The 12,732-nt window shown below is 33.9% G+C and overlaps 2 protein-coding genes across 2 annotated transcripts; one reads left to right on the top strand and one right to left on the bottom strand.

The window, feature by feature from the left end:
• Window positions 1–1,318: 1,318 nt before the first annotated feature.
• LOC107634685 (heat stress transcription factor A-2c-like) lies at window positions 1,319–4,089 on the top strand. Its single transcript, XM_016338113.3, has 2 exons — window positions 1,319–1,730; window positions 3,256–4,089. The coding sequence occupies exons 1-2, from the start codon at window positions 1,455–1,457 to the stop codon at window positions 3,601–3,603; spliced, it is 624 nt and encodes a 207-aa protein (XP_016193599.1). The 5' UTR covers window positions 1,319–1,454; the 3' UTR covers window positions 3,604–4,089.
• Window positions 4,090–4,574: 485 nt separating this feature from the next.
• Window positions 4,575–7,452, bottom strand: GRXS17 (thioredoxin family protein). The gene is made up of 3 exons (XM_016334604.3): window positions 6,951–7,452; window positions 6,782–6,856; window positions 4,575–5,924 (listed from the first exon to the last, which is right to left on the bottom strand). Exons 1-3 carry the CDS (start codon window positions 7,122–7,124, stop codon window positions 4,698–4,700), a joined length of 1,476 nt encoding a protein of 491 aa, XP_016190090.1. The 5' UTR covers window positions 7,125–7,452; the 3' UTR covers window positions 4,575–4,697.
• Between the last annotated feature and the right edge of the window lie 5,280 nt (window positions 7,453–12,732).

Below are 12,732 nucleotides of genomic sequence, written 5' to 3'. Positions count from 1 at the left end.
CTATGGTCACGGTTTTTTACCGTGACCAAAAAAATCGTGACCATAGACCCAAAATATTATAGTGTTGGACTGAATATTAGAAGCATTAATTATCACACACTGCACTCTTTCTTACTACTCTTTATTAGGCTTTAGTCAATAGCACTTTTCAAGTTTCAATTTGTCTACCAATTAGTAGTGTTGTTCTAATAACAAAGTCAAAAATCAATTAGTTTGTTTTTGGTCTTTTATCATTATGTATGTATATGTATGTAAGTATGTTAATAGGAACAAAGTATTAATAATCAATATTAAGATACATGTCACTGTCACATGTACAGTGGTTCGTTAAACTTTCTAACTCTGACTAGCTAATACATGTTCAAGTTGAGTTGGTGCAGTATCATTAATCTATTTAGATAAATATTACAAAATTTTAAATTTTGTCTAATATGTACGGTAATTTATTAATTAATAATAAAATTTTAAATAAAACTCAAATTAACCTGCATAAAAAATACAAAAAATATAAAGCTCTGACTAATAAATAAAGTATGATAGATATTATTCTTTTGAAAAATGTTAGGGAATCAATAATTTTTGTGATTTATACTTATCAAATAATTATTAATGATGTTTTTAATAGTGTGAAATTTCATCTAATAATATAAAATTACTTATTCTTTTTTTGCTAATTACATGCTGACCAAAATTTAACAAAGCTGCTGCTGTCTTCTAGACTTTTTCTATCCGTTTTTCAAGACAGTAGTAGACTTGTCTGCTTTATTTTGTTATGAGAAAGTATGAGAAGCCAATGGAATATTTGTACAATGCGTACAATGGAGGTTTAGGGAGTATTAGAGATATAACCATTAGTGTTACTTTTTTTTCATTAGCTGAAACTTTTGGGATGAGTGGTATCATGACATGGTATTAGAGCGCTAGATCTGAAAGGTCAAGAATTCGGTCTTTGGTGAACTCCAAAATTAGTTTAATCTTTTTGAAAGATGTTTATTATTACTAGTATTCGGATGGTTATTCTAGATAGTATGAAAATATTTATTTTGTAACTCAATAGCGTACACATTGTACAAATAGTCTATTCTCTCCCTAACGAGACTCTAGTATTAATTGATTTTTCCCCACAAGAAAGCAATTAAGCGTGGCATGCACAATAAAGGGAGAATGAAGAAAGTAAAATAAACCAAATAAAAGAATAAATAAGAAGACAAAATAAAAGGAAATAATAATAATAATAATAATAAAATTTGTCCACCTTCCACGGCACTAGGTAGTAGTACCTTCCTAGCTACCAAATGGTTGGCGTAGAAAATAAAAAGTGTGTGTGTGTGTGTGTGCTATATATGGAAGATTGTGTAGAATATGTAACTGTTTCGGCAAAACAAATAATGAAAGAAGCTCTAGAGTTATATCTAATTAGCTAAACTCTCATAATTATAAACCAAGCAACGAAAATGGATAGTAGTAATGTGTTAGAACTCAACCTTGGCGTAGGGAATAATGGTGGTGGCCAAGTAGGGCAGTCGGTGAGGCCACGGTGTCCGGCACCTTTTCTTTTGAAGACTTATGATTTGTTGGAAGAAAGCGGCAACGGCGGCAAGATAGTTTCATGGAATGGAGATGGGAGTGGTTTTATTGTATGGTCTCCGGCTGAATTCTCTGACCTCACCTTGCCTAGATTTTTCAAGCACAATAACTTCTCAAGCTTCATTCGCCAATTGAATACATATGTAAGTCATTTTCTTTCTTATTTCTAACAAATAACAATATGTATACAACCATATATCGTTTCTGATTTAAGATGTTTTCTGAGTTTATTAGACTTGTGACTACTGGCTCACTATAATGCAAAATATCTATTAGATAAATACAAATGAATTATGGGGAAATTAAAACACAACACAGAAATTATCATTCTTCAATTTTTTTTAATGTCATGATTAATATTGATTGATCGGATATATTAGTTTTAGACCATCTCCAATACTTGATTTTAATTTCATTTCATTTTAGGTTTTACACAATATCACATAAGTATTTATAAGACTATATCAAATAAATTGATATTTAATGTAAAATTTGTCAATCCAATACTTGGTTTCATTTCATTTAACAACCTTATATAACAAGTTTATAATATTCATTTAATGGATATATGTATATAAATTACATTATTTTACTAATCTTTCTTTAAAATGATACAATATCTCTTTACTAATATTAATATTATTTTAAAGATTATATCTAATACAAATTTCAAATCAGTTTAGTTACTGTAAAAATTAAAACTGATACCCAAAAAAATATCCTATTGGTATCTTTTCATGGTCTTCACCTACCCTTTTTCCATAGCTAGCTTCTTCAGTCACTAGCTTTCTTCAATTCGAATTGTAAACAGCCTTATCAAAAAATAAATATCACAGTCAAACATAACAAATCAAACCACGTGCACATAGAATTTGGTCAATTAAGTAACACGTATATACATATAGATAAATACATTAGATATGGTCAAAATCAGTTATCTTAACCCAAAGTCAAAGTCGACGTACCATGCATGCTATTTGTACAGCACCCTCAAATTGAAAATAGTAATAATAATTAACCTTAGCTTGCTTGTTTCCAATTACAACGTGCTATATTTATATGGTGAAAGAATATCGATCTTTTTTTGAAAAATTCTTTGGCGTCACGATCTTCAGTGATCTATCTATATAACTATATTATGTTTTGTCTTCATAGGTATTCAGTGCTTTTAAAGAAAACCTCGCATCCTATGTCCCTCAGAAATTTGAAAAATATTTTATGTTCAAAGACTTACAAATTAAAGCTCCAACAATAAATATATTAGGACATTCACAAGCATACTTATACAATTTATTGTGCTACTTTTATAGTATAATTAACTTTGTAAGACTTTTAATTAATAGGTAGTTGAGTTAGAACAATGCATAATTAGATTCCTATATATGTAAATTATTTTATATTACCCAAGCAAGCAAGTTAAATAATTTATATTTTGGTAGAAACTCACATGCAGTTGTTTTCACATGAAGTTGATAGCTAAAAATTATTTGGCTAAATTGAGATCTAACGATTTTTAGCTATCTAACTTCATATAAAGACAACTGCACGTGAGGATTCACTTTATATTTTATAGTGCAGAGTGTTTTAGTAATATAATATCCGTATAAACTAAAAGAAAATTCGGAAAATAGTGCTCCATTTTACCGATTTGTGTTTGGAAAATGACAGGGATTCAAGAAAATATCATCAAAAAGATGGGAGTTCAAGCATGAGAAATTTCAGAGAGGGTGTAGGGATATGCTAGTTGAGATCACAAGGAAAAAGTGCGAGCCTAGCGTGTTCCCTTCATACCTCAAGTCTTCTTCAGAGGAAAATGCAATCACTTCTAATAATTCAATGGAAGAAAACAACAATAATAGCCATCAACTACTTATGGAGGAGAACAAGAACCTTAAGAAGGAGAGGTTGGAGCTGCAAATGCAGATAGCTGAGTTTAAATCACTTGAAATGAAGTTGTTAGAGTGTCTCTCTCAAGTTATGGACAACCACCAAAATAAAAGTCGGGGACAATGTTAGCTCATATTCAATTAATGACATAGTGAAATAGAGAGAGGAAGAAAAAAGTGCTTTTCATGGAATAATTCTTCAAAGTTCCTGGTTTAGTCACATGTGAGTAAGGCATTGAAATGATCAGCACCAACATGCAACAACGGCTTTCCCTCTTAATTAGCTTCATCCTTAGCAATAACATAGTGTTCAAAATATAATTAATTTAGTACTAAAACCAGATTGGTGATACGGCAAACAATCCTGTTTTCTTCTTAGTAATCTTGAATTCATGTCTTGGACATGAAAAATACCCATACTCAAATTATTAGTTGAGATTCTAATTATATAATACAAACACCAATACTAATGAAAATTACCAAAAATGAATAAACTTACTCTAGTCATGTGTAAGACTTGTAGGTCTTGGTTTATAGTAATTTTTGTTGTGGATTTTATTATACAAATGAATGAAGTGAGTAAGGTTTTGTATCCCACCCTTTTTGGTGGGCGAAATGACATTTTTCATGTATAGAAAAACATGCCCCTCCATCATCGAAAAAACATCTCAGAAGAAATAGAATACTATTAGATTCCACCACCTCACTCGCAACGTTACTTCAGGAGTGTCCCAAGCCAAAGATGCTTATAGAATTCACATTTAAGGTATAGAAATCTAATTATACATTCTTCTATTACGAGATGCATATAGACATATATGGTGTATCCCAAGACAAAGATGCATATACTAGTACATAACCGGTCTCATTTAAGTTATAGAATTCACATCAGGTATCCTGTCTGAAAAAAAGATGCATCAAATATTTAGAATTTCCCCAACGGCTCAGAAAAAACTTCCATTCCAAAATCGTTCTTCAAGGTTTTGATGGTCTGAAATAAATCTACCTGCAAATCTCCAATAGAGCGCAAAAATGATGTACTAACTATGAAAAGAGATATAGTATCCATGTAAAACATTCTAATCATCAAACACAACCTCCTGACTCAGCATCAAAATTTGCCATATAAAATGTCATCAAACTCATTCAAGAATCAAGATTCAATACACCACCAAAATGGCTTCTAAGTATAACCCGTTATTAAATGTACTACTAATAATAAACCTACTCAGATAAGGTTGACTTCAGCTCCCCATTATTCTGCAGGTCTATCACAATGTCGGATCCACCTATCAGCTCACCTTTGTAGTAGAGTTGAGGAAAGGTAGGCCAGTTTGAGAATGTCTTCAATCCCTGTCTCACCTCCTCATCACTCAATATGTCAAAGGACCCGAAACTCACACCCTCATCTCGAAGGGCACTCACAACTTTGGAACTAAAACCACATCGCGGAGCATCTGGGGTACCCTTCATGAAAAGCATCACAGGTGAAGAAGCAACTAATTTCTTCAGACGATCTTGAAGATTCTCTTTGGGAAGAATACCTTTCTCATGTAAAGTCTTCTTAAGTTCTCCACTCTTTTGCATCTCCAGCACAATGTCTGATCCACCAATAAGCTCTCCCTTGATATATAGTTGAGGATAACTGGACCAGTTCGAATAAACCTTAAGCCCTTGACGAACTTCTTCATCAGAAAGAATGTCAAAACTCTCAAAGTTCACATTCTCTTGTCGGAGAATATCAACAACCTTCCTACTGAATCCACACTTTGGTTCCTCCGGTTTTCCCTTCATAAACAGCATAACTGGACTTGAATTTACCAAGCTTTCCAGCCGAGAGGTTAATTTAGTGCTCAAATCGGTGGATTTTGAAATGCCACCCTTGGCATTTCCTGATTCTGTTACTTTTGTTTCATCAGTGGTATCAACCCCATGATCTTTAAAAACCTGCTGCAATTCCCCACTCTCATGCATAGCAATTGCTATGTCACATCCACCCAGAAGTTCTCCTTTGCAGTAAAGTTGAGGATATGTAGGCCAGTTGGAAAACTTCTTCAAGCCATCACGAACCTCCATGTCTGACAGGATGTCAAAAGTTCCAAACTTAACCTTTTCTTTCTTCAAAATATCAACAACTTTTTGGCTAAACCCACATTTTGGTTCTTCGGGTGTTCCTTTCATGAAAAGCATGACAGGATTAGAGTCAATGAGTTGCTGCAATCGCTTTTCCAGTGGAGCACCAAGCCCGGGTTGAACTTGACCTTTTGCCTTGGAAGAATCATTTTCTTTTGCTAATTCTTTCACTGTTTCAAGAACAGCAGCTCCTGCAGCCATCCCAAGACTGGCAGGAGAAGCAGCTTCTCCAGGGTGGATTGAGCCTGCTACTTTAGCAACCTTATTGGCCAAACTTGACGGATCTGCTCCTTCCAATGTATCAAAGGTCTTGCCATCCTGACAGAAAAATGACTTCTAGTCAACTAAAAAAAATCAACCAGAAGGAGGTGAACACTATACTCTTAATAATCAACCTGGCTCCCACAGTCAACATATAACTAATAAATTATACTCCAAAATTAGCTTAATATATAAATGCAGCTTTTTGCATTGTACTGGGGAAAATTTCCCTGGTCGAAATGCAGGAAAGGCTCACACTTGACTATTTTTCAACATAAATCATTTTAAACACTCAATTACGGTAATAGACTTTGTGGAAACTCTCTCATCACATCACATTATCACAATAATCAAAACGTTCAACTTTAATAATCATGTTCCGACCTTTATGTGCATACAAAACAAAGACCAATGAAATAATAGAGTAATCAATCAATACTTCCCGTTCTATTTTATGAATTATCGGTCATAAGTAGTCAAGCTGAGTAAAGACACCATAGGTTTTCACTCTGACTAAACAATGCTAGATATGGAACTTGCTCCTTTTAGAAATTACATCCATATTATACTCCATAGTAAGTAGTAACATCAACTACGGGAATAAGTCACCATCAGTGGCTAAAAGTAATGTGAATGTGTCCAAACCAATCAACTACAAGCACACTGCAACAAACTATACTACCGAATTGATCATGAAAGTAGAAACATTGTCATTCATGGGATCAATACGAGTCGTGAAATCAAACCGAACCTAAGATAGGCAGAAAAGCCCCAATAGATTGAAATACAGAGAATCATAAGTTGTCCTTGATCCTTACACTTGATTGATTCAGCTATGGTGCCGTTTAACTATTTATCGAGCAATTAACTATCAGCAGAGTTTTTTATTCAAGAGAGAAAAAGGTGCAATTTACCTTGAAGAAGACAAAGAAAGGGACAGCAGAGACGGAATAAGCCTCGGATATCTCTGGTTGCTCTTCCGCTTCAACCTTCACACCAATAATCAAGCAAAACCAACCACACAGTAAAGTAATTGAAATGAAAATGGAGGAAGTGGAGAAGAAGAAAAGTAAAAAAGCGAACCCTTAAGAAGTGGGCGTGAGGGAAGTCAGTGGATAAGTGAGAGAAGAGTTGGTCCATGTGCTTCGAGGCTTCGCACCAGGACGCCCAGAAGTGCACCGCCACTGGAGCGCCGCCGTGAACCACCTCATGGAGCTCCTTTTTCGACTGCACATCTTTCACTGATCCACCACCCATTCTGATTCTGATTCTGATTCTGATTTATTACAAGTTACAACTGGAGTAGGGCTAATCCCCAAATAAAACCCTAAACCACGATCACAGTCACACCCTCAAACCCAGCAACACAACTCTCTGTATTCTATTCAATTCTATCTATTAATTAATCGATGTCATAATTCTAATTTCTAATTTTTTTTTTTTCGCGATGCTCTTGTGGGGTCCATAAATTACGATTCCACGACTCGTGTCCGGTTGATATGAATTTATGAACTATTCACAACTTTTTTTTATTCCTTTTTGGGTCCATGCATTCTCCCTCGTTCCTTTTTCCGGTCTGTATTATTCTTTGGGCTCTACCTCTGTTTCTATTTTTTACCCAAATCAAATCGTTTATGGGTCATATCTCATGGGCCTGAGAACATGTAGTATGTGAGAATAATTTAGATCTGTAACGAATTAATTTTTAACTTTTTGAATTGGGAGATACTATAAAAAATAAAATAATTCTAGTGGACCCAAAATAAGTCACATTGGCACCCGTTCATTTTGGTTCTTTATTCTTCCAATAAAAAAAATAATATATTATTTTGGTTCTTAAAATTTGGGTCAAATTTTTATTTGATGATTAACATTTTAAATATTTTATTTTAGTCTAAAAAGTATCAAATTTTTTATATTAATCCCAAAAAATTTTAAACAAATTTAATATTATCCTATTGTTAAATTTTAAACGTCATATTTTAGTCCTAAAAAGTAGGGGTGCACAGACCCGGCCCGGCCCGAAGGTCCGGCCCGGTCCCGAACACTTTTGGGGTTAATTTGGTGTGATTTCATCGGGTTTAGGGCCGGGTAAGGGTCTCAAAAATAGACCCGGTCATTATTTCGGGTCGGGTCCGGGCCATAGCTCGGGTCACCCGAAGTCGGCCCGGTGGCCCGGTCATCATACACAATTAATATTTTGTATTATTAGTGATGGATCATGACTATTCTTATGTGGAATTTAAGTATTGTAAATCTTAATATTTTGTATTATTAGTCATTATAAGACTATAAGTTAATGTTTTATGTTTAGAATGCATAATATTGTGTTATTTGTATGGATTTAAATATTTGGTATTATTAGACAATATTAGTATTGATTGTGGTTATACTTTAGCATTGATTGTGGTTATGCTTTAATTTTGAAGAAGAGTTGGTTCTTGTTATATTTTTCTAAGTGAATTTTACCATGTTAAATAATGGTTGGAGTCTTGGAAATTTGGATATTTTTACATGCTAGCTTACAAGAAGGTATCAACGTAATGTAATGTTAACGGCCCGGTTTTCACCCGGTTTTTACCCGGTATAATTGTGGCCCGAAAGTGTATTGGTTTCATCGGGTCTAGGGCCGGGTTCGGGTCTAATAAATGGACCCGGTGTATATTTCGGGTCGGGTCTGGGTCACATCAAATCCGGCTTCACCCGACCCATGTGCACCCCTACTAAAAAGTATTAAATATTATAGTTTTAGACAATCTTCTCATAAATAGAGAGTTGTATACTCTATAATTTGTTTAATTGTTATTGAAAAATTAACTTGTGTTATCGTAATTAATACTACAGAAACTCTCAGGGACCAGCAAATATAACAAGATTTAACCATCATTCAACCAGCATGTGTTTTTATACCAGGACTGTCTCACGCGCTATCACAAACGGCTTTCTCGCACGCTCTTCTCCAAGGAACTAGCCGGCTCTTCGACGATCGCACTTTCGTTGACAAAGCTTGAAGCTTCACCTTTTATTCTTGGATAAAAATTTTCTTCTCTGTCGCTCATTTCTTCTCAGCTGCAGAACAACTCAGAATTTTACTTTCTCGCTCCATGTCAATGATGAAATCAGTGTTAGAAGAACAAAATATTGAAGTAAGCAGTTTCTCCCTCTTCTAATTTCATGATTTTTGTAATGATTTTCATAGTGCATCAATGAACACAATGATGATTATGATTATGAATTTCTGAGCTCGCAAAGCATGCTGTTTTTGTTTTTCATAATAGAGTTTAAATTGAATGTACATAATTCAAATTATACCTTATTCGATTTTGATTTTCATAATGCAATAGTGCACAATTAAAGCAAACCAACTCTTTGATGAAATGACTAAGATAGAAAATATAAAAAATGTTAGTATTTCTTGTTTGTTGTTTTGATTTTTCAGTGTAATTTAAGTTATGTACTGTTGTTGTCTTTTTATATTTCACCTAGTTTGACCTCTTAACAAAATAATAATTTATTAATTTATATGAAATAAGTATAGAAATAAATAAGAAAGGAAAATAGATAATAAGACAAGATGCATGCTTAATGAAACTGATCTAACCTTAGCTGCTAAGAACCCGAAGTAGAAGTAGGAGCATCAAATTTGTAATTGTTCTATAACAGTAAACATGTTCTATGATTTTCTTAGGGTTGGAACTACATAATTTCCAAGGGTTAGGAAAGTGAGGCTAAGTTAGTTAATAGGTAGTGTTGTGTTTTATGTAGTTGTTTTGTTTTGGTTGGTGATGCATTTAAATGCGGTCTGTTGTTGTAGGGTTCTGTTTTACATTTTCTTTTGTATAGTTAGTTCCATAAAAACCTAAAAGTAACTAAAGTAAAAAAGTGCAATCAATAGAGGAATGAACAAACAAATATTTGGAGAGATAAAGAGAGAGAAGAAAAGAGATTAATATTTAGTATTTAGTAATATGACATGTTTCTTATGATCTTATGACTCATGATGAGTAGTTATGGGATTCAAAAAGATATGCTATTTTTTTGACAAAAAGTTGTATTCTAACTCTACAAATTAGTTAGCAGTTAGAGAACGTTATAATATTGTATGAACATTAAACAGGGATATCTTTGTAATTTTATAGTTGTGTGAACTGTATTTAACTGAATTAACTTGCTTTAATGTGGAGTATCTTTCTTGGATTGATTTGATCTCTAAAAAATGGTAAAAATCTCTAGTAGATTATTTCAATTCTTAATTAACAAAAGGCTAATCTTTGAAGGCATCAAAGAAACTCCAATTAGCAACAATAAAAACAGTAATTAGTTTTATGTCCCAACCAATTAGCAACAATTTATTAGAAGTTTGTTAAGGATTCTTATTTATGCAAAAGGGTTTTGTTGATTCAATACCTAAAAGTAATCGAGATACTTCACTCAACACATTTTGCACCCGCTTTAATGAGATTTTGCACACTTTACTCAGGATACTTTGTATCTATCTGAATAAAATTTTGCACACATAAATCAGACATTTTGCACCTACTTTAATCAGATTTGCACATTTTACTCAGCACAGTTTGCATCCAATGTAATGATTCTTTGCACGCATGAATCAGACAATTTGCACCCACTTTAATGAGATTTTGCACACCTTACTCGTCACAGTTTACACCCAATTTAATGAAATTTTTCACACATGACTTAACATAGTTTGCACCTACTTTAATGATATTTTGTTTTACTATCTGATGTATGCTAACTTTTGTACAGGATGTGCCCAAGATTGGCATGTGTTTTGGAACCATTGATGATGCAAATCAATTTTATCAAAATTATGCCAAGTGCATTGATTTTGTTAGTAAGATAAGGTTTACCCGAAGAATTGGTAAAGATAATTAAGAAACATATTATTAGCACAAACACATATAAAAAATCTAGTAATTAATTGTGCAGTAGCCATTATCAAAGCTCTACCACAACAAAGTTCTACTAACAACTGAGATAATAACATAATAAATTTTTTCAAAGATTTATAAATTAAAAGTACTTAAGTATCATAAACAAGATATGCTGAATCAAAATCAAAATCAAAAGAAATTTTTATTATAGAGTGCTTAAAGATTTTTCATGAATAGACAAGAAACATTGAGTAATATTTTTGGGTGTCATTATGAGTTTCTCCTTGCATGTTTTGAATGGATACAGAATGATGGACAGCAAGAAGGTAAGAGTTGCAAAAAGCAATAAATGAACAAAAATCAAAACTCATTAACCTTCACATTAACCTTGCAAAAGTATAACGCATCACTAAAAACGAAGGAGAATGGATAGAGAGTTGAGAGATGCTGTTGCAGAGAGTAACGCCGCTGCTATTGGAGATGCTACTGGGGATGGACAACGAGTTCAAGAATACTGATTCGTGTTGAGCGTGCTCTAGCGTTGAGAGCAAGAAAGATGGTCCGCAAGAGTGTAGAGGAGAGAGTGTGAAATTTTGGGGAAGAAAAAGAGCGTGTGATAAGGCAGCGTTTGGTTTCAAAGACACAGACACAGAGACATGGACACGCTATAACATGTCCTATGTTTGTTTGTTGAGACACACATTTTTTATGGACACGTTAGTACACAAGTATACACAAAATACATGTATTCAGTGTACTTCCAAAATATTGAGACATAGAGACACAATCAATTAGACACAATTTTTTACTCTTTTACCCTTTGTTAATTTCTTAACCCTAATTCTTTTTTCTCTCTCTCCTTCTCCATCCACCGTGACTGTTCTCCTTCCTCCTTCCTCCTTCCTCCTTCCTCCTTCCTCCCATCGCATCCTGTCGTCCAGATTCGCCGTCAGCACTGCATCTCCTCGTCCAGATTCATCCCGCCGCGTCTCCCCCTTCGTCTAGATCCGCGTGCCGCCGCCGCTGCGTCTCCCACATCATCCAGATCTGAGCACTGCTGCTGTGTCTCCTCCTTCATCCAGATCCGTGCGCCGCCATTCGTCTACTCCTTCGTCCAGATCCGTGCCATCGCTACGTCTCCTTCGTTTAGATTTGCGGTGTCACCTCTCCTCCCTCTTCGCAATGCCCATGGCCGCTTCTCCCTCTTCCTCTTTGAGTTTGCCATTGTCGCCTCTTCCTCTACTTTGGGTATTCTCTTTTCACAGTTTGCTCTTCAATTACCTTCTCCTTTTTTGTTTTTCTATTGAAAAACAAAAATTCTTATTGATTCTTGTAAAATTTTTGCTGATTGATTTATGGTAAATCGTGTGTGATGATAAATCTGTAGTGGTGGAGATGGTGGATGATAGTAGTAGCAATGGTGGCTATTTTTTTTTATAAGGATAATATGGACTTTTTCTAATTTTATTGTGTCTTGTTCAATGTTTACCAAACACAGTACATAGATACTAATAATTTGTGTCCATGTCTTTAATGTCTATGTCTCTGTGTCTTTGTCTCAAGAGATACATAAACCAAACGCTGCCTAAAGGAGCGTCAGTACACGCTTTCTATATGTATTTGGGCTTTATTTTGTTTGAGGTATAAAAATACTAATGATGGTTGTTTGCTGACTCAAAAATTAGAAAATTGCTAGCCCCTAACAGTGCTCTTAATACTCAATTACTCACTACTTCTCTAACCTTAGTTAATTAAACTAAATTCCTAAACCATGTTAAACCTATTTTTCAAACTACGTTCGTTTTTAAAAGGTCTCATTTTACAATTTTTCAATTCTCAATACATCCAATTTTTTCCTAATGTGTTCTAAACCCAAAAAATAATAAAACAAATAAAATTAAATTAAAACTAAAAAAAAGTAAAAAAAAAAAAATCAAAATAAAGCGAAATCAAAAGTAAAAACGAAGAAC

This window comes from Arachis ipaensis, chromosome B3, assembly GCF_059453495.1.
Source record: "Arachis ipaensis isolate K30076 ecotype BB chromosome B3, ASM5945349v1, whole genome shotgun sequence".
Classification (NCBI taxonomy): Eukaryota; Viridiplantae; Streptophyta; class Magnoliopsida; order Fabales; family Fabaceae; genus Arachis; species Arachis ipaensis.
Note: the sequence above shows the minus strand (reverse complement) of the source record. Positions and strands in the feature narration are given on the sequence as shown.

Bases quoted from the DNA above. Each gene is read 5' to 3' on its own strand.
- LOC107634685 (XM_016338113.3), top strand. From the start codon at position 1,455: ATGGATAGTAGTAATGTGTTAGAACTCAACCTTGGCGTAGGGAATAAT. The intron at 1,731-3,255 runs GTAAGTCATTTT...GGAAAATGACAG, and splicing joins TTCGCCAATTGAATACATAT to GGATTCAAGAAAATATCATC.
- GRXS17 (XM_016334604.3), bottom strand. From the start codon at position 7,124: ATGGGTGGTGGATCAGTGAAAGATGTGCAGTCGAAAAAGGAGCTCCAT. The intron at 6,857-6,950 runs GTTCGCTTTTTT...ATTGGTGTGAAG, and splicing joins CTCACGCCCACTTCTTAAGG to GTTGAAGCGGAAGAGCAACC. The intron at 5,925-6,781 runs GTAAATTGCACC...TTTTTCTGTCAG, and splicing joins CTTTCTTTGTCTTCTTCAAG to GATGGCAAGACCTTTGATAC.